This window comes from Megalobrama amblycephala, linkage group LG7, assembly GCF_018812025.1.
Source record: "Megalobrama amblycephala isolate DHTTF-2021 linkage group LG7, ASM1881202v1, whole genome shotgun sequence".
Classification (NCBI taxonomy): domain Eukaryota; kingdom Metazoa; phylum Chordata; class Actinopteri; order Cypriniformes; family Xenocyprididae; genus Megalobrama; species Megalobrama amblycephala.
Window position 1 is genome coordinate 42,513,112 of NC_063050.1, and position 26,921 is coordinate 42,540,032.

Here is a 26,921-nt window from a genome sequence, read left to right on the forward strand (position 1 = left end):
GCTATCTATAAATTATATTGGCAGATACTATTTGCACCTCAGTATTTTTGAACGTTAACACGATGCAATAATATCATAGTGTAAATGATTATATTTATTAAAGTTGTTAAATGGATGCTGCCTTATTGGGAGAATAAAAACCCTCCTATACCTTCCCCTAACCCTACCAAATAAACGCTTTTAATATTATAAAACACATTTTTTTGCAGTTTATTTCCACTTTTAGAACACTATTTTCATTTTTATTGAAAATAAATGCGAGCTCGGCAAAAGGCGGATTCGAATCCGTGTCGGTCATGTTAAAAGCGAAGTCTGCGAGCCTTGCTTGCTAATTTTTCTCACAATCTTTCATTTCATATATGAATAAATAACTGAACAAATATAATATAGGGAAACAATCACCGGCTTAATAATTTACATGAATCAAAAGTGCTTATATTTAAGTTGAGATGTTTAAGAGTTGCCAGCTTACTAGATTCATGGAATTAAATCTTTTAAATTTATTCTGTAATTTAGTTTGACACATTTATAAATTACAAAATACTGTTTCTTGTGTGACTAAGTTTTGTTAATGGTATTACCATTTTCTTGTAAAAACGCATGAACTGAGGTTGTTCATTTTACATGTCAGTCAGACAGCTTCTTATCAATATTCCGAGCATATTTTTCAGAGCAGGGACAGAAGAGAGTCTCAGCAGTTATGCAAGAATAATACTAGCATAATGCAGAATTATCTGTGGCTATAAAAAACTATGCTCAATTTAACAAAAAGAAAAAAGCTAAAGTTCACAAAAAAATTTTGCGACTGCATCTTCATCATTTGCAACCCCATGTACAGTTGTGACCCCAGGGTTCAGAACATGTGGTTTACCATTTACAGACTTTGACAAAGGTACATGAATAGTTGAAATATCATAAAATCTAAATGGATAACTGACAAAAATGTAAAAAATCTTATGTCGTCTCAGTTACAGGGCACGTGCACGTGTGAGTCCTCTATCACGTCTGGTGGTGTCTGTAGTTCACTGGCAGACTGTGGGCTGTGAAGGACAGGAAGAGGACTTACTCCAGTGCAATCGCACCGTATGGAATGGGGGACAGTGTGTTAACCGCCAGGCCGCTGCTGTCTCTTGCTCACCAGTGGAGGGTATGCACACGCACACAGATACATAAACACAGACACAGTCACAGACATACTCTAAAAAAAAGTGAAAATATCTTGAAGGAAGCATGTGTGTGTGTATGTTTAGCTTCAGTGTTTGTCCCCGTACGTCTCTCTGGTGGTCCATCAGCGTATGAGGGCAGAGTAGAAGTGTATCATGCAGGACAGTGGGGCACAGTTTGTGACGACCAGTGGGACGATAACGACGCTGAGGTGGTCTGCAGACAGCTGGGGTTAGGGTAAGACACACACACATTTTATATACTTTCATACTGCACATATATATAGTTTGGTTTTAAAATCCGATCTTTTGTGTTACAAATCCAGTTAATTTGTTTTGCAAGTACTGAAATCAGATCCATTCAGATAGTGAAGAAAAGGGGTCCCCAATCCTGTTCCTGGAGATCTACCTTCCTGCAAAGTACAGCTCCAACCCTGATCAAACACAACTGAACCAGCTAGTTAAGAACTTCAGGATAATTACTGAGAGGTGTGTTGGGTCAGGGTAGGATCTGAACTCTGCAGCTATGTAGGGCTACATCTGAAAGCTTAAAAATGCTGGCTTCGGATGATGCATTCAAAGGTAGGAAGGCATCAAGGCATGTCCGAAACCAATAGTTAGCTTCACTAGCTGTCTCCTGAGATACCTTCATCTGATAAATTTTTGAAGGCAGCATAGATATGTCCTTCGCTCCCTTTGATATTCCACAATCCTGTGCTTTCCATTCTGTGACACTTCAGCTAAAATAAAAGATACCATCTGAAAGTTGCGGTTGGTGGTCAGTTTCTGTGTAAATGTACGTTTTTGACCAACGTTTCCACTTTTGATGTCATTTCTAGCAAAAACATTGCTATTGAAGTAATTAAAGTCCCCCTGTAGTCAATAACTGTATCCCTTAAAACTCATCTTTGATCACCAAAATTACATATTTAAACGTTTTTTTATGTGAAAAAAAATCTTAATGCCTTAAAGGTGCCATCGAACGTTTTTTTACAAGATGTAATATAAGTCTAAGGTGTCCCCTGAATGTGTCTGTGAAGTTTCAGCTCAAAATACCCCATAGATTTTTTTTTAATAAATTTTTTTAACTGCCTATTTTGGGGCATAATTAGAAATGCACCGATTCAGGCTGCGGCCCCTTTAAATTCTCGTGCTCCCCGCCCCCGGAGCTCGCGCTTGCCTTAAACGGTGCATAAACAAAGTTCACACAGCTAATATAACCCTCAAAATGGATCTTTACAAAGTGTTCGTCATGCATACTGCATGTATGCGTCGGATCATGTGAGTATAGTATTTATTTGGATGTTTACATTTGATTCTGAATGAGTTTGATAGTGCTCCGTGGCTAAAGCTAACATTACACACTGTTGGAGAGATTTATAAAGAATGAAGTTGTGTTTATGAATTATACAGACTGCAAGTGTTTAAAAATGAAAACAGCGAACGGCTCTTGTCTCCGTGAATACAGTAATAACCGATGGTAACTTTAACCACATTTAACAGTACATTAGCAACATGCTAACGAAACATTTAGAAAGACAGTTAACAAATATCACTAAAAATATCATGTTATCATGGATCATGTCAGTTATTATTGCTCCATCTGCCATTTTTCGCTATCGTTCTTGCTTGCTTACCTAGTCTGATGATTCAGCTGTGCACATCCAGACGTCCTGCCCTTGTGTAATGCCTTGAACATGGGCTGGCTTATGCAAATATTGGGGTCATACATATTAATGATCCCGACTGTTACGTAACAGACGGTGTTATGTTGAGATTCGCCTGTTCTTCGGAGGTCTTTTAAACAAATGAGATTTATATAAGAAGGAGGAAACAATGGTGTTTGAGACAAGGTAAATTTAATTTTCCATTCGATGGCACCTTTAAAATAGCTTGAATGTAACTCTACACCCTTGCATCCTGTAATATACACGGATCTGTGAATATGATAATTAGCCCTGCCTCCACTCACTCGGACGAGCTCAGACGAGATCCACTCGTTCAACTTACCAAGATAAACGCTGCAATATGGTATCGCTCTTTACAATGCTGGACACGTAATGGTAATTAATACGATTAGCGTTTTGGTTAACTATGTTATCAAAACAGCTAATAATGTGTTGCTAATGTTACACAAACCATGTTCACATTCACGAGTCAGACAGCTGCCTTCTAACAATCAGTAACCTTAGAAACGCTTTGAATATAAATAACATTACAAACTTGATTTCCACCACAGGGGGACTTTAAATATTTGCTTTGTTATCACCAAAGCTCTATTTTGTTGTAAATAATCATTATACTGTTATGCTGCCTCAGAAGTCTGAAATCAGTTTTGTGAGGTAATCTACCTTTGTGCGCAAAGGCTGCCTGCAAAGTCATTGCCTGATAAGGCAGCGAGGCAACAAGTCAGCTGCCTAAATCTTCAGACGCAGCCTAGATCTCCAGGAACAGGATTGGGTATCGCTGATGTAGAAAATATCTAGTATATCTACATTGGTTGACATAGTAGAGAGATAAGCGAAAAGAAAATAATCATATCATTCCGCCGTGGCACTGAAATCATTTGGCGCATCAGACAAAACAACATTCATGCATATGCTTAGTTGTCATTCAGTATGTAGTGAATGCCACTTTTGAGAATGAACGAATGAATTCAGACACTGCTGTAGACACTACTGCGCTTTGTGTATAACATTACATTCATGTTTTGTCCCATATTATGAAAAATACTTGAAATCTGATCTAACTGGAATGTGATGAATCACATTTCACACCACATACTGTAAGTCATCAGTAAACAAATATATATATTTATATTAATTTTATATTTATAATTAATTTTATTAACTAAGTTCATTCATTATTATTAAGCCATTAATTGACAGCCCTACAAAAAACTAGTCATGGTTGCCAAAGAAATCTGCCTGTCTGAACATAGCCAAGAGGCTTGACCTGGTTTTTGGAAACAAACTGTCTATTTAGAGGAACACCAGGGCGTTCTTTACATTTGAGATGTGTGAAAATAGAAGGAAGACAGAGAGGAGGTAGGAGAGAAAGAGAGGAGTAGAGTGTCTTCTGTTCATAAAAATGTGAAATATTTTCTTGGGAGGTTCCTGACACACAAAGCCAAAGTGTTCTCACTAAGAAAGTGAGTGTGTTAGAGACGGACAGAAAATGGAGATAATGAGAGGATGAGAGCCAGAGGAAGACAGATCGAGAAGGCAAAGAGGCGTAAAGGGTGATTTAGTGGGAGGAAAGGAATTAGAAAGGAACGGAAAGAGGGAATGGAAAGATCAAGATGTGAATCAGGTTGATTGTTTCAAGCTTTTCAACTATATTGTTGAAACGGACGTAACAAATGGTGCCCAGAAGTGAGCTCTGCAGGTGTGTATGAGTTTGTATAATAATCACTCATGTGAAGGGTTCTTTATTGAGCTGAAACTCTTGTAGAATAAAATGTGTGGGTTTGTGCATGTCGGAGACCGCGGTTCCACTTCATTTGCCTCTCAACTTTCACTGATTATTGACTGCTGAACTTTGTGCTTGATTGCCTGTTAATCACAGAAAGAATTTTAAAATATATAATCTCATAGAACACTCTTAATGCGGCCCACGAGTCTGTTTGAAACAATTCAGTTTTGGATGTGAGTGTTGTAGAAAACTAGCCTTGTTGGAGTTCTGCCATACTCACCGATTAAGAATGTAAGAGGGGTAACAGACTAAATGGCTGCCTGTGACATTTCTCTCCCATTACCTGTTATGTATCGCTCTGGCCCATTTTGCCAGCAAATCAATCTGAAGGTCACCAAATTAAAAAAGAGGTTCCATGCTAACATAAACAATTGCAATAGACTGCATCATGGAGTGATTTTATCCTTCAGGGCTGTAATATATATATATTCATGCTCAATTTTTGTGGGAAAAAAGTCACATTCATTAAACAACAGACTGTTATGCCTCCACTTTCTTAAATTTATTAGTCATTAAAGTGTACGAGAACCCCCAAAATTCTCAGTTACACAATCACCATGCTTAACATTCAGCGTTTGTGATATGGACTGTAGCTTTGCGTTTGCTGAGGATAAAAATTAAATACTTTAAATTAATATACTTAAGTGCAAATGTCATGAATGCCATGTTTTCACACACTTAATTGCATGTTAATTGCAATTGAATGAAAATGCATTATAGTTTAAATTTTTAATAAATGCAAAGCGCTCCACTTTGAGTGTTTTTGACCCACTTAAGTAGAACATCTTTTGATGTAATTTCATAGTTATTTTATTGTCTTTGAAATATGGTTAAAATGTCCCTCCAAATGTACTGACATGGATTTATGGTAAATTAAAATATACTTTAATGTCATTTCTGTTGAAATTTGCATGTCATGTATTTAAATATGTAGTAATTACACATTTGTCACAATTCAAAAAACTATCAATTACATGTTCTTTAGTATATTATTACAAAGTACACTTTTTAACAGTGTACTTATGAGGGTTAAGATTACATTTAAGTGTTTTTTTTTATTTCATAAATGCTATATTATCTGCAAATACAGTTTTTTTAAACACTTTTTAAGATTTGAAGTACACTACAAGTGCACAATCAGTAAAGTTAAGTGCACTTATTTATCACAAGGGCTGTTATGGCTTGTCAGTTCTTCAGTGTAAGAATCTCATTTGAAGAAGCTCATCTGAATCATAATGTAATAAATGCGGCACACATAAACTACTTCCTCTGATTTTATAGTGACTGTATATGAACGACTGCAAATCAGCTGGAAGAAATCAGCTAGTGGGATGCCAGATTTAATCTTTATCTACACAATGATTGTTTCACTTTCTTGGAGTCAGTTATGAATTTCAGTGATTTGAATTTTCCACTGAAGTGTTGTGTTTTTTGTATTATTTTCTGATGTATGTGTACAGTGGCATCGCTAAGGCTTGGGTGGGAGCATATTTCGGTGCAGGCTCAGGGCGTGTATTGTTGGATGAGGTGAGCTGCACAGGAAATGAGCTTTCCATAGAACAGTGTCCAAAAACTGCCTGGGGGGAGCACAACTGTGACCACACAGAGGATGCTGGAGTTTCTTGTATCCCACTTACAGGTATACATATACACATATACAAGTATGGACAAAACTTATGAGAAACAGACTAAAGTTCTATTAAATTACATGATATATGTGTAGGTTTGGGAACTGAGGGCCATTGTTTTGACATTCATTTGCACTGACAGTGTTTCCTGCAGTACTATTCAGCAGCCCTACGGCACCGCAACCCTTGTGAAAAAGAAGTACACTTTAGCATACTTAATAGATAAGTACACTTTAGCATACAAATAGTGCTCATTATGGAAATAATACAGTTAAAAAAATAAACTTAATTGTGAACTTAACATAATGTTTTTGAACGCTTAATTGTATGGTAATTGCAAGTAACTGAAAAATTATAGTTTAAATTTATATTAAATGCAATTAGCTGAACTTAAAAGTGATTTTTAATACTTTTGTAGGACTTGAATTATGGATAAAGCGTACTACAGAACGCAAACTATAACATACTTTAATGTCATTTTTATTGAAACTTTTATGCAATGTATTTAAATATATTTGTAATTAAACATTTCAAATGAAGTTGCAGTTTGATACATTTAAAACATATTAACAATTCAATCTAATATTGAATAGCACACTAGTTAAAATTCTTTACAAGTGCTTTAGTATGTTAGTCAATACATCAAAATAAGTTTACTTGTTAAAATGTACTTTAAAGGAAAACTTTAAATGTAAAATTACAAAGTGCACTTTAAAAAAAAAAAAAAAAAGATATGTTAAGAAACATCTTTAAGTTGCAATGGTGAGCTGTAGCTTACAGTGTTGCCAATTGCATTCCGCTCAAAGTAGCTAAAACTGGTCGCTAGATGACGTCGTACTGGCGAGTCCACTGATCTATATTCATATAAAAATAGATCAGTGGGTGAGTTACGGAATCTAGATAAGGTTTGTCCAAGAAGTTGGTAGATTTGTCCCTAGGCTTTTGTAAAAAGTCTCAAAAGGGACAGGGAAGTCGCCAAATCTAGCAACAAAATCGCTAAATTGGCAGCACTGGTAGCTTGATCCAAAGATGATGTGACACAAAATGAACAATCAAGAATGAGAACACCACTAACAAAACTTTACCATGAGACAAAGAAAAGAATGAAAAGAGGGCTTAAATACACAGGGAAAGGAACAGGAAACAGGTGAGAAGTAATTAAAAACCATGACAACTGAATAAACGAGAACACAAGTAAAACAAGTGACAGAACATGGCAATGCAACTAAACGAACATGACTGTGACATAAGTACACTTAAGTGGACCTGTATTTCATTAATATTATATTATCTGCAACTTAAGCACAATTTTTAAAAAATACTTTTAAGATTTTAAGTGCACTTCTTTTCAGAACTAGTTTTGTAAGTGAGCTCTTATAAGTCGACTCTTTTCAGTGAATCAACCTATACAGTGCTATCAGTTTACTCCAACTTATTTTGTAATGAAACATTTTGCAGGGATTGTTTTCAGTTTATGTTTACCTGAGTTTGGTGTTAATACCAGGTGTAAACGGAATCCCTCTCTCTCTTTTTGAGATGGTGCAGTGCGTCTGTTTGGGGGTGTGAAGGGTTATGAAGGGAGACTGGAGGTTCATTACAGAGGTCAGTGGGGGACCGTGTGTGATGATGGCTGGACACAGACCAACACGCAGGTCGTCTGCAGGCAGCTGGGCTTCAGGTAGCACACACACACATGCAACATTAAGTTATTTGATTTGATTGTTTATTGGCTGATTTGTTAAAGCTGTTGTGTTGATGCAGGTCAGGGGAGAGTGTGTCACCATTGCGGTTTGAAATGGCAGCAGGTCCTATTCTCTTGGATGATGTCAGGTGCACAGGAAAAGAGCCCAGCGTCACACACTGCACCGGAGGGGCTGGCTCAAACACGACTGTACTCACAACCAAGACGTAGCCATTGTGTGCAACCCCCAACGCTCCAGACATGGAGTGCCCACCAGTAAGAGCTCTGACATACACACAAACACAAACGCGCACACCACCTTATACATTCTCTCTCCTCAGAGACGTAGGAACAATTCAAACACTTAGGGAGACATAAATCTCAACAGCCATAAATCTGACGTGACCTATGAAAAAGCTGATACGGGTTGAAACCTAAACTTGCAGAAATGTCAGAAATGTCTCATTCTAGTATTCTAGTCATTCAGACTTTGTTGCAACAACTGTGTTTCTTCTCTTCTGTTACATATTCTCTGACAGAAGTTTCTTAATTTCAGCATATATAATAATAATAATAATAATAAATGTTTCTTGAGCACTAAATTAGCATATTAGAATGATTTCTGAAGGATCATGTGACACTGAAGACTGGAGTAATTGGTACTAAATATTCAGCACTGCCATCACAGGAATAAATTACATTTTAAAGTACATTAAAATAGAAAACAGTTATTTGAAATTGTAGTAATATTTCACAATATTACTGTTTTTACGGTATGTTAAATCAAATAAATGCAGCCTTGGTGAGCAGAAGAAACTTTTTTTCAAAAACATTTGTAATTATTCCAAACTTCTGACTGGGAGTTTACAGATATGGGTGGGTGCGCCAGTCATTTTTAATAAAATGTAACATTATAATAACAATATTTATTAGCGGTCTAAAATCACTATTATGAAATCTATGAAATCACTATTAATAACAAAATAATCTATTTAGGGCTGTCAGCCAATGAAAATATTCAGCAAAAGTGTCAAGATTAACACTATTATAGGATATATATATATATATATATATATATATATATATATATATATATATATATATATATATATATATATATGCTAAGTGATTTTATGCAAATTAGGCAACAAAAAAGGACATCTGTTTTATAGTATGGCCCTTAAAACTCTTTCATGTGCATTCCATATGGTTCAGATATGTGAGGTAATATACTTTTGTATTAGCATTTCAGAGTTATGATGGCTATTATGGGGTTGCCATGGTGATGCCTCCACACCTGTAACCCATGTGGCACAAGGGATGGTGTATGCACACACACACACACACACACATAAAACCTGAATTCCCCCTTGAGGAAGTCGATCTGTCTATCAGAAGAATGTTACATTACACACACTACTGAATATATATGCAATATATATATATATATATATATATATATATATATATATATATATATATATATATATATATATATATGCAAAATCCAGACAGAGAGTTATGATCTGAAATAACTTTAGTATCTCTCTGATATCTCATTAGGACTCTTTGATTCAGCATCATGTATTAACCAGCTCAAGACAGACTGAACGAGTTCTGCTAATGGTCAGAGGACATGAAGTCAGATGTTTAACAAGTACAGCTGCCACTAGACTTATCATGTATGACTCCTGCTGAGCTTCATAAAGAGCTGATGATTTTACCAGATCCAGACAGACACACACATTACACACATACATATGGAAAACACTCATACACTTCCAGATTACAGAATATACTTCAGTTTCATGATTATAACTTTAGGTTAAAAAATAACTTAATACTTTAATATAAATATTAACAAATTCAATGAAAACAATGGTATTTAGTAAAATAAAACTGTAAAAAAAGTTTTAATTAAAAGTTTTTTTCAAGAAATTTTCAATCACAAGGACATAAATAAATTTGAATAATAAATTAGAACAAATTTGTAGGTGCATAAATCATCTCTTTGTCTTGTCAATTTGTTGTTTGATTAATATTTTCAAAATAATAGACTGTGTCAGATCTATAGGGATGCATTTTCACGGCAAGACCACATTTTTCCTGCCTTAATCTACATTCAAGACACAGGCTAACTAAATTATTATTTTGCAGAGAGTTCACCATTCACATGTGCCACTGTGAGTAAAATTCAGACTCAGACAGTACTTTCACATTATTTTGCAGCTTTTCTCTTTCTCAGTTTGATTCCTACTTTTCCCCACTATCCCAGACCCCTTTTGTAAAATGCAGCAGACAGAGAAAGAGAATGTGTGTGTAATAGATCTTTATGGGCGGCAGGCCAGTCAGAGTGTGAATAACAGAATGAGTGACAACACTGGAACTGGGAAACAGTGAGGAGTGTGTCACTTACACACTCACACATACACACACTAGATACTATTGTTTATGCGTAAATGCCCTGCTGCAGTCCTTTTCCTGCACTCTCTGGCTTATTTAACTTTATTGTCTTTGGACAGAGCAGCCGATGCTTTCAAGAGACTCACTATAGAGGAGATTTCCCTGTTTAATTCATCTTACTCACACAGGGATTCAGATGAGTGCGTTTTCGTCTGTGTATGAACAAAAGATAAATGAAGTCTCCTGTTTTTAGTATTCTTATCAAACACATTTCAACATTCTTATATATGAATGTATACTGTATATATATATATATATATATATATATATACATACACACACACACACACACACACACAGACACACATGTTCGTTTTTGTGAATTGTGGGGACATTCCATAGGCGTAATGGTTTTTATACTGTACAAACTGTATTTTCTATCCCCCTACACTACCCCTACCCCTAAACCTAACCATCACAGGGAACTGTGCACACTTTTTACTTTCTCACAAAAACTCATTCTGTATGATTTATAAGCCTTTTGAAGAGTGGGGAGATGGGGTAATGTCCTCATAAGTCGCCTCTCTTAGTAATACCAATGTCATACCCATGTCATTATACACATTTGTGTCCTGATATGTCACACAAACACGCATATACACACTACACACTGTAAAAAATCTTTTTTGACATTAGTAAACTAAACTTAATTAACTGTGTTTATCCAGTTGATTTGTATAATGTGTTTGAATTGGATGTTTTTAAAAACAAAGTTTTTTGAGTAAAAAAACACACTCATTAATCATTTTTCCTTTTGAGGACAAGTGGAGTTTTTGTCAGATTTAGCTTCTGGTAGCTTTTGTGTTACTTTTTTGTATTACTACCCCAAACGTTGCCTACTGATTTGCTTCTTAAATTCATCAAATTCATACTGTATAAACTTTGTATTCTATCCCCTGACCCTGTAAACCTACCTATCACAGAAAACTTTCTGAATTTTTACATTTTCAAAAAACATCACTTAGTATGATTTATAAGCTGTTTTCAGAAAACTAGAAGCAATCCTTTTGCTTCAGGTGTGTAGAGACAAAAAAGTCATTCCAAACAAACAAGACATTTGCTAACTGCACACTGAATTTAACCCAGACATATGGTGAGTACCATTTCAGCCATATAATTGATGAATTTTGTCAGAAGGCAGTCATCATCAACACGATTCAAGAAAATGTTTTAAAGCCAGTAAACCCTCACAATGTGGAATATTTATATACAGAGAGGACACGTCCATAGTTGCTAATATAGCATGCTGCTGAACATTTTGTATTGTAGATAGGCATTGCATAAAATCTGCTGTGTCAGTCAAACAGCGCGGAAGGGATGGAACTAAAGGCATTAAAACAAAATCAACAAAACTGGAGAGTGGTTCAGCAAGACTATTATTTACTATTTATTATGTACTATAGGTTGTCCTGGTGGATTAACCAAACTCTTATGTACCTTTGGTACAATGTAAAAGACTGGCCTACTCAGAGAACGATCGACCAAATATTGCATCTCTTTATCCGAAATTAATAAATGAGCATGTTCTTCCAGAAGAAAAGTCTCAATTTCCTTCCTTCCTAATATGAAAGGCATAATAGCCAAACCACCTCCTTTGTCTGCAGGTTAATTACAATATCTATGTTCCTGCATAAAGCCTCTTTTTCAGAATGCGTTAAATTTGACTTTTTATTCTGAGATGAAGATGACTGCTCAAGTAAATTAGCCATCCCATCCTAGCCTACAATATGTATCACTAGATGAATTAGATACAGAAGGTGCTGTTAGGCTTAAATTTAGCATGATCACTGTAGCTATATACATTTTGTTGATTTACTTTGTCACTCTTGTAAAAGCATTTTAATGCCTGAAAAAACTCAATTTTAGTGACAAAAGGATCTGTAGCTTTAGCTGGAACAAAACTTAAGCCTTTGTTCAGCAGTCTTCTTGTGGATGTAATCCTTGACCGGTAAGATTGAAGATCAGATTGTCTTTAGATTCCTCTCTTCTGACCTGATTGTCATGGGTCTCCTCTTGCCACCACGTCTCCCCCATCGAGCTGTTTTTGCGAAGTACAAACTATATATTCTATCCCCCTACACTAAACCTGCCCATCACAGAAAACTTTCTGCTATTTTAGATTTTCAAAAAAGATCATTCTATATGATGTATAAGCTGGGGACCAAAAAAATGTCCCCACAGGGTCAAAATTTACCGGTATTACTATACTTGTGGGGACATTTGGTCCCCATAACGTAGGGAATCCCAGGACCACACACACACACATAGCTTCCTCTGTCAAGTTGATGGCTCTATGAAAATGTGGGGAGTGTGACTCTATGGGAAACTCTCAGAGCTTGACTAATGCCTCCTTCTCACTGAATGAACTTAAATTTAGTTCCCATTTGCCTTTGAGCCACATGGAATCCATAAGGGTCCACATGGAATCTGTGCCCACAATAGAGAATTTCTGCAGATTTCCACAGAACCGGAACACCCGTCCTTCACAAAGTCATTCATCTCAATAGTAATACTCTCAGCTCATTTTAACACACTTGATCATGCTTAAATGCATTCTGCAGAAAGCAACAGATTTACCTCACAGATCAGCACAGTGATGTCAGTTTTGCTGCTATTGTGATTCCATTGACTTAACGTGAATTATTACTCTACATCTATGTCTCTGTCTCTATCTTTCTTGCTCACACACCAGAAAACCTTATATATGAATGAAAGATGACCATTATATATACAAAACCTCAAGTTCTCACTCTCGACGTGAACTTAGCAGAAACACGGTATTTGGACAATGAGTCCAAATAAATAAAACCCCTCTGAGTATATGCCTATGTGGTTTTTGGAGTGTTTTTCATGACATCTCACAGACAGAGCTGATGAAAAGTAGAGACCATCTGAAAAAACCATTTCAGCAGGAATCATTATCGTATGTGAGTGTATGTGTGTGCGTGCCGCTGGTGCTGAAGGCTTTATGAAGTACATTTTGAAGTACATTTGATTTAATAAAAAAAGTACTTGAATAGCTGCTGACAGATGAGACATGACTGTGAGAAATGAACTTTAAGCTTTAGGAATGACTAGTAATGCAGATGTTCATAAAGCTGTATGGTCTCGTAATGTATAGAACATTACATAGATGCATAGAATATGAGCGATAAGGCATAACTTGCACACAAGTTACTGTAAAGTGACTCAATTGATAGAAATAATAATCAAACACTAAATTTAAAATAATCCAAGCCTGTAGGCTTTGTTTGGTTGTCACGCAATAAAGCAACTTGGCACATTACTATGGAATTCAGCTATTGAGCAGTTATAAGTATGCATAATTGTCTAATCAAAATTTTGAGTCAGAACTATCAGCTTTTACAAACAAATTTTGCTGTTAAATTCATATTAATTTTGGGTGCAAATGTGTATGAATGTATGGTTAGTAAATCATGTTTTCTTTTTCTTGCACGGAGAGTGCTGCTGATATTGCTGACGGGCCAGTAGCTGATGATTGATTGCGTTTATGTGTGTGTATGTGTGTATGTGTGTCTGTGTATATGTGTAAGTGGAGGCAGATGTTTCATGAGTGGAAACCTAAAACTGTCCCTCCAGCACCAGGTGTTTTTTTTTATGTCTCTTACTGTGATACACACACATTCAAACTCATATATGTGGACATAAGATGTCTTTCCATAGCCTCCCTCATTCCTCTTTTCTTCCTCTCTTCTTTTGTGTTCCACATAAGAAAGAAAGTCATGTCTGAAAGTCAAAGAAAAGTTTTTTTTTTTGTCCATACACTGAAAGTCAGTAACCAAAACTGTTACCATCATTATTCAAAATATATTTACATGTGAAAGCATACAGATTTGCGGTGACATGAGAGGACAATAAATTGTAATTTTTGGGTGAACAATCACTTTAAACATCATTATACAGAACATATAAATTATATGTATATCTAATATGTTAAATTAGCAGTCACCTGCTAGTTTGAACCTATAGCCAATCAGATCCGCCCAGATGTTTAACCACTACACTACCACCTTCTGATCAAAGCGAAATTCATATACTTTGTTTTACCTATCTGTCAGGTCTACCTGTGAGACTGGTGGGCGGAGAGAATGAGAGAGAGGGGCGTGTTGAGATCCTGGTGGGTGGCCAGTGGGGGACGGTTTGTGATGACGGATGGACGGATCGGGATGCAGAGGTGGTGTGCAGACAGCTGGGTTACAGGTGAAATCAACATGAACAGCCTTGTATGTTCAGTTTTTAATATCATTCAGAGATGACCTGGTAAAGTAAAGGTGTAATAATTTAATGATGACATAGACATTTAATGTAATGTGTAACCAAATTCTGTTTACACCGGTATTTAGCGTCGTCCACTTGTGATCTGATCGACCAAAATGTATCTTAATACCAGGTGGAAACAGGGTCTTCTGTTTCCACCTGGTGTTAAGATGCATTTTGGTCGATCGGCTCACAAGTGGACGACGCTAAATACCGGTGTAAACAGAGTGTAAAACACTTTGGGCTTGTCTACTTTCGACCACTTGCAGTAGTTGTTGAAAATGTATTCGACCGGATTGCTTTCGTAGTGGAAACGTTCATGAGGTCGAATACGTTCGAACAGCGAAAAAAGACTGCATACTCTCCGCCTACTGAACTCGTAAACCTTACGGGAAGCGCGCTAGCCAGACGGGATTTAAACTTTGTCGGCTGAAGACACAAGATTGGTTTGAAGACGAAAAGTGTATCAAGCACAATGTTCTCTCATTATTTCTAAATTTCTAACACACACTCACCACGTTCGGCATTGTCTTGTGGCTATCAGAGCAGAAATGAAAGCTGCTCCCTGTTTTTCCGTCGTCTCCTGCAGCGTTCATATGTAAATTGCGCAAGCTTATTTTGTCCATTAGATCGAAAGTTCTAAAAAAGCCCATACATTTACCTGCCCATAGACCCTCCCCTCGAAGAAATGAGGACAGAAGTGGTTGAAAGTGGACAAAAGAGATGGATTAAAATACCAGGTGTAAACGGGTATGTGTCTCCCTCGTCTACTTGTGATCCAATCGAACAAAAGCATCTTAATACCAGGTGTAAACAGGGCCATTGTTATCTAGCAAAATGTGTTATAACCTGACTATTCTAATGACTATTTTTATGACATATTACTATTCATAATTTTCAGTCACATGACTGCCACAGAGACCTGGAGGGCAAAACATGCAGACTGAATTAGATCTAAACAGGGGCCAAAATTGTGGTCGGCAATTTAGAATCCTCCTCCCATGACTTTTTGAATCGATTTACGAAAGCTGCGGCAGATTCTTTTAGCCCCTGTTTAGTGTTATCGGCATATATCTCTTTTCGAAATCCTCTTTTTGAGCCGCCATCCTTTGTAGCTCTAAATGCTCTTCCTCATCCCACATTCTGGCAGGGTGGGGTATAATTTTGGTAGAATGAGAGGTTGTTTCAATTCCTCTAATGTAGGAGCCTTATATTGACAAATATTTGATGGGGATATTGGGGCATGGGGCTGGTATGGGTACCCCTTTTTCCCTTTTTTAATTTTAGCCTCTCTGGACCTTTATCCCAATATGTTTTCATTTCTTTCCATTTATTGTACGACTCTTTCATGTACTTATAATTCCGCTCTGGATCTCCCCAGCCCCCATTAATCATTGAATTTTCACTTTCCATAACCCCTGGCTTAAAAGAGCCCTCTTCGGGGAAAGGATCCAATTGTATTTTTCCCTGAGTCCACCCTTTTAAATGTGAGAAATAGGGCTCGGTCCAATATCCACAACTATTTCTAAACATCCAATTTCAGGGTGTCTCATCTTGTATTGATCTTAATATCTTTTGCCCCATCCTTCACTTAATCACAATTTTGATTTTTAATTTGCCCTCACCAAACCAAAGGGTTCTCTTTATAATTCTTTAATTATAATTATTCTGCCAATTTTATTAATTTGTCAAATGGAATATTTCCATCAACACTTTGTTTTCCGTCAGAACGGATCTAAACAGATCTTCCTCAGTCCGGAGGTATAACCAAAATATTTGTCAGGTAGCTGTGCTTTTAAACAGTACCCTTACAGACAAATCTTCCTGGACTAACTCTCTCAGAGCTCCATCCAAGGATAACACTACCTATTATGAGATCAATCAATCCTACTACCACAGGAAATCATTAAAAACAACTTACCTGTGATGGAGGATGACTTCTCAGTTCCGTGTTTCTTGGGAATATCCCGGACGAGCCCCCAACTGTTAGAGAATTACAGACCTGTCAATTTTCCATCTCAAAAGAAGAAAATCAAAAACATGTGAACAAAATGCAAGTCTTGTGATCCATATACAGCACCTGCTGCAGTATTTCAACTACTAAAAACAGCAGGACATTCTAACTTGAAAAACACTTAATGTATTAAAACAGTGATATTAAAAGATCAAATTCAGTATAAACCTTATTGAAGATGCATACTAATATACAGGTGATCAGATGAGCCCAGAATATGAACACAACACGCTAAATGGTGAAAAACGCTTAACAAGAAACTGTGCATTGTGTTTATTCTGGAGACATCTGCTTGAGTGTACATAGTATACATCAATAAGGTGTATACTGAATTTGGTCATTTAATATCACTGTCTTACTACATTAATACTTAGCACAAACCTGATAAAAATGACTGGTGGGCAATGAAGGAAAGCCTTGTTTTGCCCATCAGGTGGGCATTCATATAAGGGTGTGACGCCACGTGAAAACTATGAATAGCATAATAAAGACTATAAAACCTTGTGTTGTAATGTTGCCAGTGACACACACAGTCATATACACTCAGGAGAATAGAAAGAGAAAGAATTCACTTCTATCACAATAGAAAATTCATTTTATTTAGCAATAGGCTCTGGTCTGTTTCATCATCAGATTGTTTTTCTTGTTTGGAAGTGATATAAGTTCAGTTATGAATCATGCATGTGTTATTTTTGAGCTCAGATTACAAAACTGAGAAGACTCAGATTTACACACACTAATGTGATCAACACCTTCCCTCACGCTCACCTCCTAAGGGGGGGTCAGAGGTCAGGTTATCACAGTGTAACTAATGCTCATATCTGATGAGCTCAGTTCTCTCAGCTGGAGTTGGCGACACTTCTCTCTTGTGTTATATTTGATATTCTGTGCTTGCCTGTGGATGTGTGGTACAACATCCTATATATTTCTCTCAAGTGAATACACCTGAAACCCACCCAGATCTTTCATTGTTTAGTGTTTGCTTGTAGGTAACATTCACACTTCATATTGAGCAAGGTAACTGAATCTTGCTAAACTACAGGATTCTGATTGGTGAATTAATCAATAATTGACTGGTGCTGTTATGCGCAACAGCACACATCTCAAGCTTTTATACAACAGTGGTATTTTAGTATTATTTATGTACTATTATAGTATTTATTAATATTTAGAATTTTTTATTTAATTTTAGCTTAAGTTATAGTCATTTTGTTATGTGCTTTTGTTATTTATATTTTTTCTAATTAGGTTTAATTTTTCATTTCAGTTGTAGTTGTAGTACTTTTAGTTCTTCTAAAACTTAACAGTTTTGAAACAGAATGTAACAAAATGTATCTTTTACTTTCATTCTTTTGCAGTGGGATGGCTAAAGCTCGTGTAATGGCGTATTTCGGAGAAGGCGAGGGGCCTATTCACATTGACAACGTAAAGTGTACGGGTGGGGAACATTCTCTTACTGACTGTATCAAACAGCCGTTTGGGACACACAACTGTCGCCATAGCGAAGATGCCGGTGTTATTTGTGACTATGGGTTACAGAAGGATTCTGCTGGGGTCAAAGGTGGGAAATTCTCCTTGATCCTCTCATAGCTACAGCATTCAAATATATGATGCTGACAATGTTTAAAGGGATATTTACCCAAACCTGTGTTTTCTGTCTTTCATGGAACATAATAGGAGTAGTTTACCAGAATGTTAATGTAGCTCTTTCCAATACAATGAAAGTTTCAAGCTTCAAAAATGACAAAAACCCATAATAGTACCAGAAAAATAGTGTTTACTTAAACTGAATTAAAAAGAGCAGTTTGAACATTCTGCCTAACATCTCCTTTTGTGTTCTTACAAGAAAAAAAAAATCACATGGTTTTGGAAAGACATGAAGGGTAGTAAATGATGACAGAATTTTCCAACCTGGTCTCATAGGAAACACACTACCTGTGGGAACGTTTTCACGAGTCGCCAAAATACGTACCAATGCCTACATATCACTGCAGTTTCCAACAGAAATGAACGCTAGAGGCATTAAAACAGCAAGGCCTTTAAATCGTTTTCATACACAGTTAGATTATGGATTAATAAAGACTCATTTTCATGTCTCCTTGCAAAATATGTTATTTTGACTTCAAAACGCTTTTTTACCAAAGTGAACGATTTGTAAACGAATATATTTTGGACTTTGCATCGCTTAACCAGCTCCATATGTTTTGCTTTCCTGACATAACAAGCTTGCTCGGTAGCTCACCTGATACCGAGTTGTACTTAAGACGAGAAAGACTTGGGCACGAATCCTGTGAAAGGCGAGTCATGGTAAAAGAGCTCAAAGAGAGATCTAAGCTAAAACGGCATGATTACGGACGCTTTTTATGTCACATTTGCTTTTGTTAACACTATCGGGTAAGTTTAGGTGTAGTGTTGGTGGTACGTTATTTTAAAACGCAAAGGAGTGCAAATGTCAAATCAGAACTGCGGTGATTTGTATAAAAACCAACATAAAAACTTACTATATTCATGTTTGTCTGTTCAGGCAAAAAAATGAACATGCTTTTAGCGCCACTCAGTGGACATTTCACATTGAAACTGCAATGATATGTACGTATTGGTACGTATTTCGCAGACTCACGAAAACGTTCCCACAGGTACGTTTTTCTAATGAGACTGGGTTGGAATTTTCATGTTACGATGATCTATTTCTTTTAGGCACATTAAATGAACTGGAATTGAATGAACAGACATTCTTGGACTTTACAAGAGTAGCTGACTTCATTGTATTTCGTGGTCTTCAAAATTAATGGAAAATTAGCATTTTGAAGCACAGGTAAATGTAGAGTCCTAGACAGTGGTTTTGAAGGATAGATTTAGAGATCCAAACACCTGTTAAAATACTTGAAACCATTTAAAAGCAAGAGTGAAAGATGAAACCTATCTGATCAGATCTCTAGTTTGTGCCGGAGTGGTGTGTGTGTGTGTGTGTGTTATGTCTGCTTTAAAGGATGTGGTTTGGCTCGCCATCTCATGATCACTGGCACTTAGACTTCATTTGTGCTTTATTATTCTTATCAATCTAATTACGCTAATGCTAGTTTATCCGGCTTGCGGTGCTTTCTCCATTAAACACTGAGGACACACAAGCTACACACACATCTTTTTGTGTTATTATATGTTACTCTACTCTACATCCTTAGGTCCATCAAGCAGTTCTGTACTGTATGTACACACAAACACAAATGCATACAGCTGAATCTCACAAAAGCATGCCCATGTCCCATTTCATCCCAAAATCAAAAAGATGAAAAATAAAGAAATTATATCGTGCATACAGAAAATTAAGCCTAAAATTAAGCCATTACTTTCAGTGGTACTTTTCAATATATTCTTTTTACAGTAAAAAATACTGTAATACATTTTTCGGTCACACTTTCAATTAGGGTCCAATTCTTACTATTAACTATGACTTTTGCCTCAATAAACTCCTAATTACTGCTTATTAATAGTTAGTAAGGTAGTTAAGTTTAGGTATTAAAGGATTAGTTTACTTTCAAATGAAAATTTGCCCAAGCTTTACTCACTCCCAAGCTACTCTCCTAGGTGTACAAGACTTTCTTCTTTCTGATAAACACTCTCTGAGATATTTTAATAAATATCCTGACGCATCCGAGCTTTATTATGGCAGTGAACAGGGGTCATGAGTATGAGATGAAAAAAGTGCTTCCATCCATCATTAACATACTCCACATGGCTCTGGGGGGTTAATAAAGGCCTTCTGAAGCGAAGCGAAGCAATGCGTTTGTGTAAAAAAAATATCCATATTTAACAAGTTCTGAAGTAAAATATCTAGCTTCCGCCAGACCGGCCTCAGTATTCAAGTTATGAAGACAGTGTAAACTGGCTTTTTTAACTGCAAGAGTTTTACGCTTTCTTCGTACGTTGAATACGGAAGGCGGTCTAGCGGAAGCTAGATATTTTAATTCTTAAACTTAAACTTGTTAAATATGGATTTTTTTTTTTTTACACAAGTGCATCACCACTTCAGAAGTACTCGTGGGTTCCGTTCACTGCCATAATAAAGCTCATTTGCGTCAGGATATTTATTAAAATATCTCCGAGAGTGTTTATGAGAAAAAAGAAAGTCATATACACCTAGGATGGCTTGAGGGTGAGTAAAACTTGGGCTAATTTTCATTTGAAAGTGAACTAATCCTTTAAGTAGGATTAAGGGATGTAGAATATAGTCCTGCAGAATAAGGCATTAATATCTGCTTTATAAGTACTAATAAACAGCCAAAAATCCTAGTAATATGCATGCTAATAAGCAGTTAGTTAACTAAAGTGTTACCTATTTAAAGGCAGTACAACAAACACTGACATGATGTAAATAATGTTATTTATGTTATTTATATAAATCATTTTAATACCTAAATAATGAATATTATATAAACACATCACAGTAATAAGAAGAATCCTAGGCTTCATTTTACATTTGCAATATATATATATATATATATATATATATATATATATATATATATATATATATATATATATATTTTTTTTTTTTTTTTTCTGATTTGTTGTGAAACAGATCTGAGGCAGGTTTCGTGAGATTCACCCATACTTGCTTTATAGAAACATGTGTTTGTTTCACATTACAGAGGCAGTGGGCTCCATGTGTGGTCTAAGACCCTCTCATACCCGTCAGAAGAGAATAATAGGAGGGGAAAACTCTCTACGGTAAGCAGAGAGGGTCAAAATGTATACAAACATCTTTGACATAACAAATTACACATTCGAAAATAATTGTTAATGTGGTCGGAATGAGAAGATGTATATGCAGAGCGGTTAAATGCAAATTTATAGTGTGTGTTTGTGTGTGTGTGGTATAGTGGGGGCTGGCCGTGGCAGGCAGCTGTGCGTATGCGGGGGTCTCAGGCAGATGGAAGGTTGGTATGTGGAGCCACTTTGATAAACAGCTGCTGGATCCTCACCTCTGCTCACTGCTTTAAGAGGTACATACATGCATACATATGGACAGGTACATCTTCATTCTGTATCACATCTGCAAGGCATAAATAAAGTCCACCCACACACACAAACATGTACACACACTTCTTTCTTGTGTTTCCAATTTTCCACTGTGACTCACACAGCTAAATAACACAAAATAGGCTGAAACACAAACAAAACATATTTCTAATTGTCTGTTTTAAACAATATAGCTTCTTCCCACACTTCCTCTGAGCCTGTGCCTAATTATTTAATCATTATTTGTGACTTGCAAATAAACACTCTTAATCATTCCGGCTGCAAGACAAACAAAGTTAAATAGCTCCAATAATTCAAGTTCAATAACAAAGGCAGAGCAAGCAAATCAAAATATTCATAATTTAGTGAAGATGTCACACTACAAAAAAACATTAACTATACGCTTAACTTCTGCCTTGTTTTCTAGTAAAAATATCTAAATGTAAATACATTTGAAACAAAATTGTGTAATAAGACAAAAAATGGTTTAAAGCATAAACATCACAAAATAATGTTTTGCAGTGTATGTTCCTCTTTTTCTGAAATTAATTTCCAAACAATAATATCATGTTCTTCTGTGCAGATTCTTATATTATAGCTTTTGACATTTCCTGTGAAATAATATAATGATACAATATATACATGCGAGGAGCAGAATCCAGATTGTATAGGAAGCTATTGCTAAGAAGCAGATGAAATTGACTTAAAAATTTCAATCTCAAATTTCATGTTTTGCTTAGTTTCCTCTGATGACTCTCCATTGAAGAGTTAAGAGTTAACTGATAAACTGTTCACTAGCCAATTCTACTCCAACAGAGGAGACCTGATTCAAACTTCAAACTTATATATATATATATATATATATATATATATATATATATATATATATATATAAACTTTTTTAGTACCTCACTCCACAGAAAATCCTTTAAATTTATTTTATTCTGAACAAGAACAAAAAATAAGTAGCTATATATTGAAACACAAATTAGGCTATAGTAGCATTCATTATAAAGCAGAAATTAATTTATTTAAAGCAAAACTGAAATGGGCTCACATAGCCTACCTCTCTCATTCGGGAGGAATCCAAACATTTCCATATTCACGATGTAACATTTATTGGTTGCTGAACTACTGTAACTAAGGTTTTCTAAGGTAAACTAAGGTATTCTGTTTCACTCTTGTTTCAATAAATCATCATCCTTCACATGCGCAAAAATGTGTTTGGATGGGCGTTGTGCGTGCCGACTGGTACAGATGTAGATGTACTCGGACCATTAAACTTAGCAGTGTTAACTTTCTCTCCATTTAGTTTGCTGATAAATGGCTGAAATGTAAAGTTAGCAATGCTAGAACTGATACGTTGCATCTGCGTGTGTGAGTGAGGCGCCTGCGCGATCAATTGAATTTAATAAAATAAAGATAAATATTTTAATAAAATAAAGAAAACGAATAGACAATGCATCAAATGAGCATAGCCTTTACTAGCCCTACTTGATGCACAGTTTTTCTCTTTTGTTTTGTTAATCTGTTAATTATGTCAGTGAAATATATTTCATGTAGTCCTATTTTTTATTCCTTGTAGGCTCAGTTTTTCTCTGTGTTGCAGGTGTATGATGTGTGAATCCTAATGTTCTTTTGATGTTGCCATTTGCGCATCCAAAGATAGATCCCTGGAAAAAAAAAAAAAAAACAAACATTTGTGGTATTTTAAGACACGCATCTATTCTAATTTAATTTTAATTTGACGTTTTAATCGTGTGGTTTAATGGTTAATGATCGGTTAGTGAGTGATTGTCGGTCAGGAAAATAAACTAAATGTTCTCATAACAGTTCTCCACCAGATTTACTGCTGCACGCAAGTTCCCGCTGACTCAAAAACGTGCGTACACGAGCTGAGACCTGATGTGAGATTTGATCGTAGCCACCGCTCACGCTCATATTGATAAATGCCAAATTTTACGTGGAAACGAGTGTACGCACAGTTTTCTGGCGTACGATCGTTTGATAAATGAGGGCCAATGGCTTGTTGCTAGGCAATGATACATCCCATCGATCCCAAACTTACACTATATGCAATTAGCCACAGACCCTTCATGCTACATTTGATGAGTTTTCACCAAAGGGATAAAACTGTTCACATTAAGGAAGAATAATAATAGCATGCCAGAGGCAAAGCAATAAAAACATGTCCACACAAACACTTTCTGCTTCCCATAAGGATCAGTCTGGTAAATGATCTGTCTTCAGTTCAGGTCTGAGACTGTGCTGCATTTCCACATTACTGTGAAGAATGTACGTTAGTGGCAGTTTCCTGAGCCATTTAGGGTTTTCATTTGAAAAAAAAAAAGAGTCTCAGTTTAAAATCTTTGGCTGTGTGAGCGGTTTAAGTAAGATTGAATCTGCTTTTTATCAACTATCCAAGCACTGAGCCCTCAAAATATGATCCATGACATCAGACTACTGCTAAAGTTTCCTCTAGTTACACGCTCTCCTACACAGAGCTATAAATCTAGATACCTTTGCGGCCCCCTCCCTCTTTTTCCTCAGACACGTACACACACTTTTTCAAGAATGCAATTAATAGCATACAGAACAGCATAACAGTTGTTTTAAATCATTTGAGCTCATTTAGCTCGAGAGGACTAAAGTTAGTCTCTCACTTCCGAGTTTGCAGAAGGTAACCTGACATTTGTGCAAAAATAGCATGTACACACACACATTAGCGCTTAACTATTTTTATGCTGTATGCCCGGTTGTTAGCCAACCTTAATTAAACTCTGGGGTTACAACCAACAAAGTATTAAAGGATTGAGAAAGCAATATGCTGAAGTCAGCCTTAATGTCGGAACTGCCATAATGAACAACCTAAGTGTTTGATAGCTGTCAACAGATGTAGCATCCGGCTCCTGAAAATCTGAGTGTTAGATTAGTGAGCAAATGTGAGTTACCGATGAATAGAGTACTGAACTTTATCAGTTATTGGCCATTCATAGAGGCTCTTTTAATATGCTGAAATTGGATATTTAATTGCAAAAGCCCATTTCCCCTATTTCTATATTTATGTTACTTTTGCTGTCAGTTAACGCTCATGTAAAGTATTTTAAAAACTAATAATTTAATAACACTACACTCAAAAAAATTCTTTGAACGAACATAAAAAATTCATGGAAAGGATTTCCACATGATTAAGTTGCTTTATTTCAGGATTGTGCAATTCTGTTATTCCAATTTAATATACTTACGTTGGGTCAACTTAATTTATTAAGGTTGATTCAACTTATTTACTATGGTTGGGCACAGCTTAATTTAATAGTGTCAGCCCAACTAATTTGCAATGTTTTGGAAAATAAATAAAAAGCAATAAATAAATAAATAAAAAATAAATTGTTTTCATATACATTGATTTTTACAATGAATTCTTCTTGTTTAATTTTGTGATTTATATAACTTTTGTGATGTTCTGTGTTAGAAATCTAGATGTGATACTGGATTCATCCTAAATTGCCTTAACCAAAAACATCGTAAAGCCTAAATTGATCATAAGTCCATTGGTGGCAATGGTTTTACAATCAACATAGGCTAATGCCGAGTTCAGACTGCACGATTTTAGCCCCGATTTTGGCTCGCCGACAGGTTTTGAGAAATCGCAGACAAATGCCCGAAATCACAAGCAAATCGGTGCTCATTCACGTGAGTGACAATCACGCAGTGTGAATGAGCAAAGGCGCGATCTGAGAGAATCGCCGACGAGTCGCCGATGCCCGTGAGATATTTGGCATGCTAAATATCTGGACCTGTCGGCGATTCAAAATCCTGCTGTGTGAAAAGTGTTCTGACTGAAAACTACATCAGCGATGACCGACAGCCAATGAGAGAGCGAGATACAGAGCAGCGGGGAGTTCGGGGAGGAGTTATAGACCAAAATATCAGCAAGCATGGCTTCGTTTCAGATAAACATTACAATTTTTATCATACAGAAGCAAAGCACAAACATTTGCTTGACCATCCGCAACAGCAGCACATTGAAAAGTTATTTATTTACCTCCAACTCTCGTTGCAGAACACACAATCCACAGTCTCGCCAACCATTTCCTCCTCCTTATTTTTCTTTTCTTTTTCTATATTCGCTGCAAATCAGCGCACAGGCAACTCGTATTGCAAGCTTCTTGTGGGCTACCGTTTTTAATAATAATAATAATAATAACTTCGGTCCTGCACGCGTTGTTTCCTTGTCACATCTCGCGTGTGTTTGCGTGCGAAACGTAGTTTGCGTGCCAGACAGAGCTGTCGGCGATTCTTCCTATTGTAAAGTCATACAGTGTGAAACCTTCTGTCGCCGATCCATCGTGCAGTTTGAACACAGCAGCGACTGAATGCTGGCCAAGATAGTCATGCAGTGTGAAAAGAACAGTGACCCGACTACTTTGAAAATCGTGCAGTCTGAACTCGGCTTTACAATGCTTTTGGGAATTGCAACCCAGTGATTACTACCACAGTGATTACTTTCTTATTAAAGTAATTTGAAAGTTTGTTAGCAGGTCCTCAACCCAAGCACAAGTGCAACAATTCACCACAATGGTAACCCTAAAACTATTAATTAACAGAAACTTTAGAACAGTAAACATTGAAAAGTCTTTCCATTTTCTCATCTTCTAAAAACTGCTTAAAATAACACTTTATTTCAACATTTACACTCCTACTTCAGCCCCTTTGCAAAGCATGATGGGAAGTGAAAATCCTGTTTGATTGAGTCCTGGTTGGGTTTACTTGATTGAAACATGTTATTCCATTAAACATCAAGTTAAGTCAAAGAGTAATCGTTTCAAGTCAATTTAACATGAATCAATCACATTTAAACCAGAAACCTGATACAATGGTGTTGAATCAAAATAAATTGTTTAAATAAACTGAACAGCATCAAAAAATCTTTTCTTTGAGTGTATATTAAAAGTTTAAAGTTGTCATTTCCAGGCATAGAATAGTCAATAGTCAAATTACAATTAAATTTAAAAAAAAAAAAAAAAAGTCTTAAAGTCTTATAATAAATATTATATCTATGCATATATAGCTTGCAGTCAGTAAGATTGCTTTTTTAAAGAAAAAAAAAGAAGTGGGGGTTGTTATTGAGAAATGATCCAGATTCAAAGTTGGGTTCAAGTGCAGTATGTCAGCGCACTGCCCACTTGGCCATGCCTCAG

The 26,921-nt window shown here is 36.2% G+C and overlaps 1 protein-coding gene across 1 annotated transcript in view; it reads left to right on the plus strand.

Moving 5' to 3' along the window:
• prss12 (serine protease 12) overlaps window positions 1-26,921 on the plus strand; it is a 42,705-nt gene that overhangs the window by 6,463 nt on the left and 9,321 nt on the right. Inside the window, 10 exon segments of the mRNA XM_048197583.1 lie at window positions 969-1,147; window positions 1,251-1,401; window positions 6,098-6,276; window positions 7,802-7,943; window positions 8,027-8,127; window positions 8,130-8,222; window positions 14,489-14,630; window positions 18,060-18,262; window positions 21,351-21,429; window positions 21,582-21,704. Of these exon segments, the coding sequence (XP_048053540.1) occupies window positions 969-1,147; window positions 1,251-1,401; window positions 6,098-6,276; window positions 7,802-7,943; window positions 8,027-8,127; window positions 8,130-8,222; window positions 14,489-14,630; window positions 18,060-18,262; window positions 21,351-21,429; window positions 21,582-21,704 (1,392 nt within the window).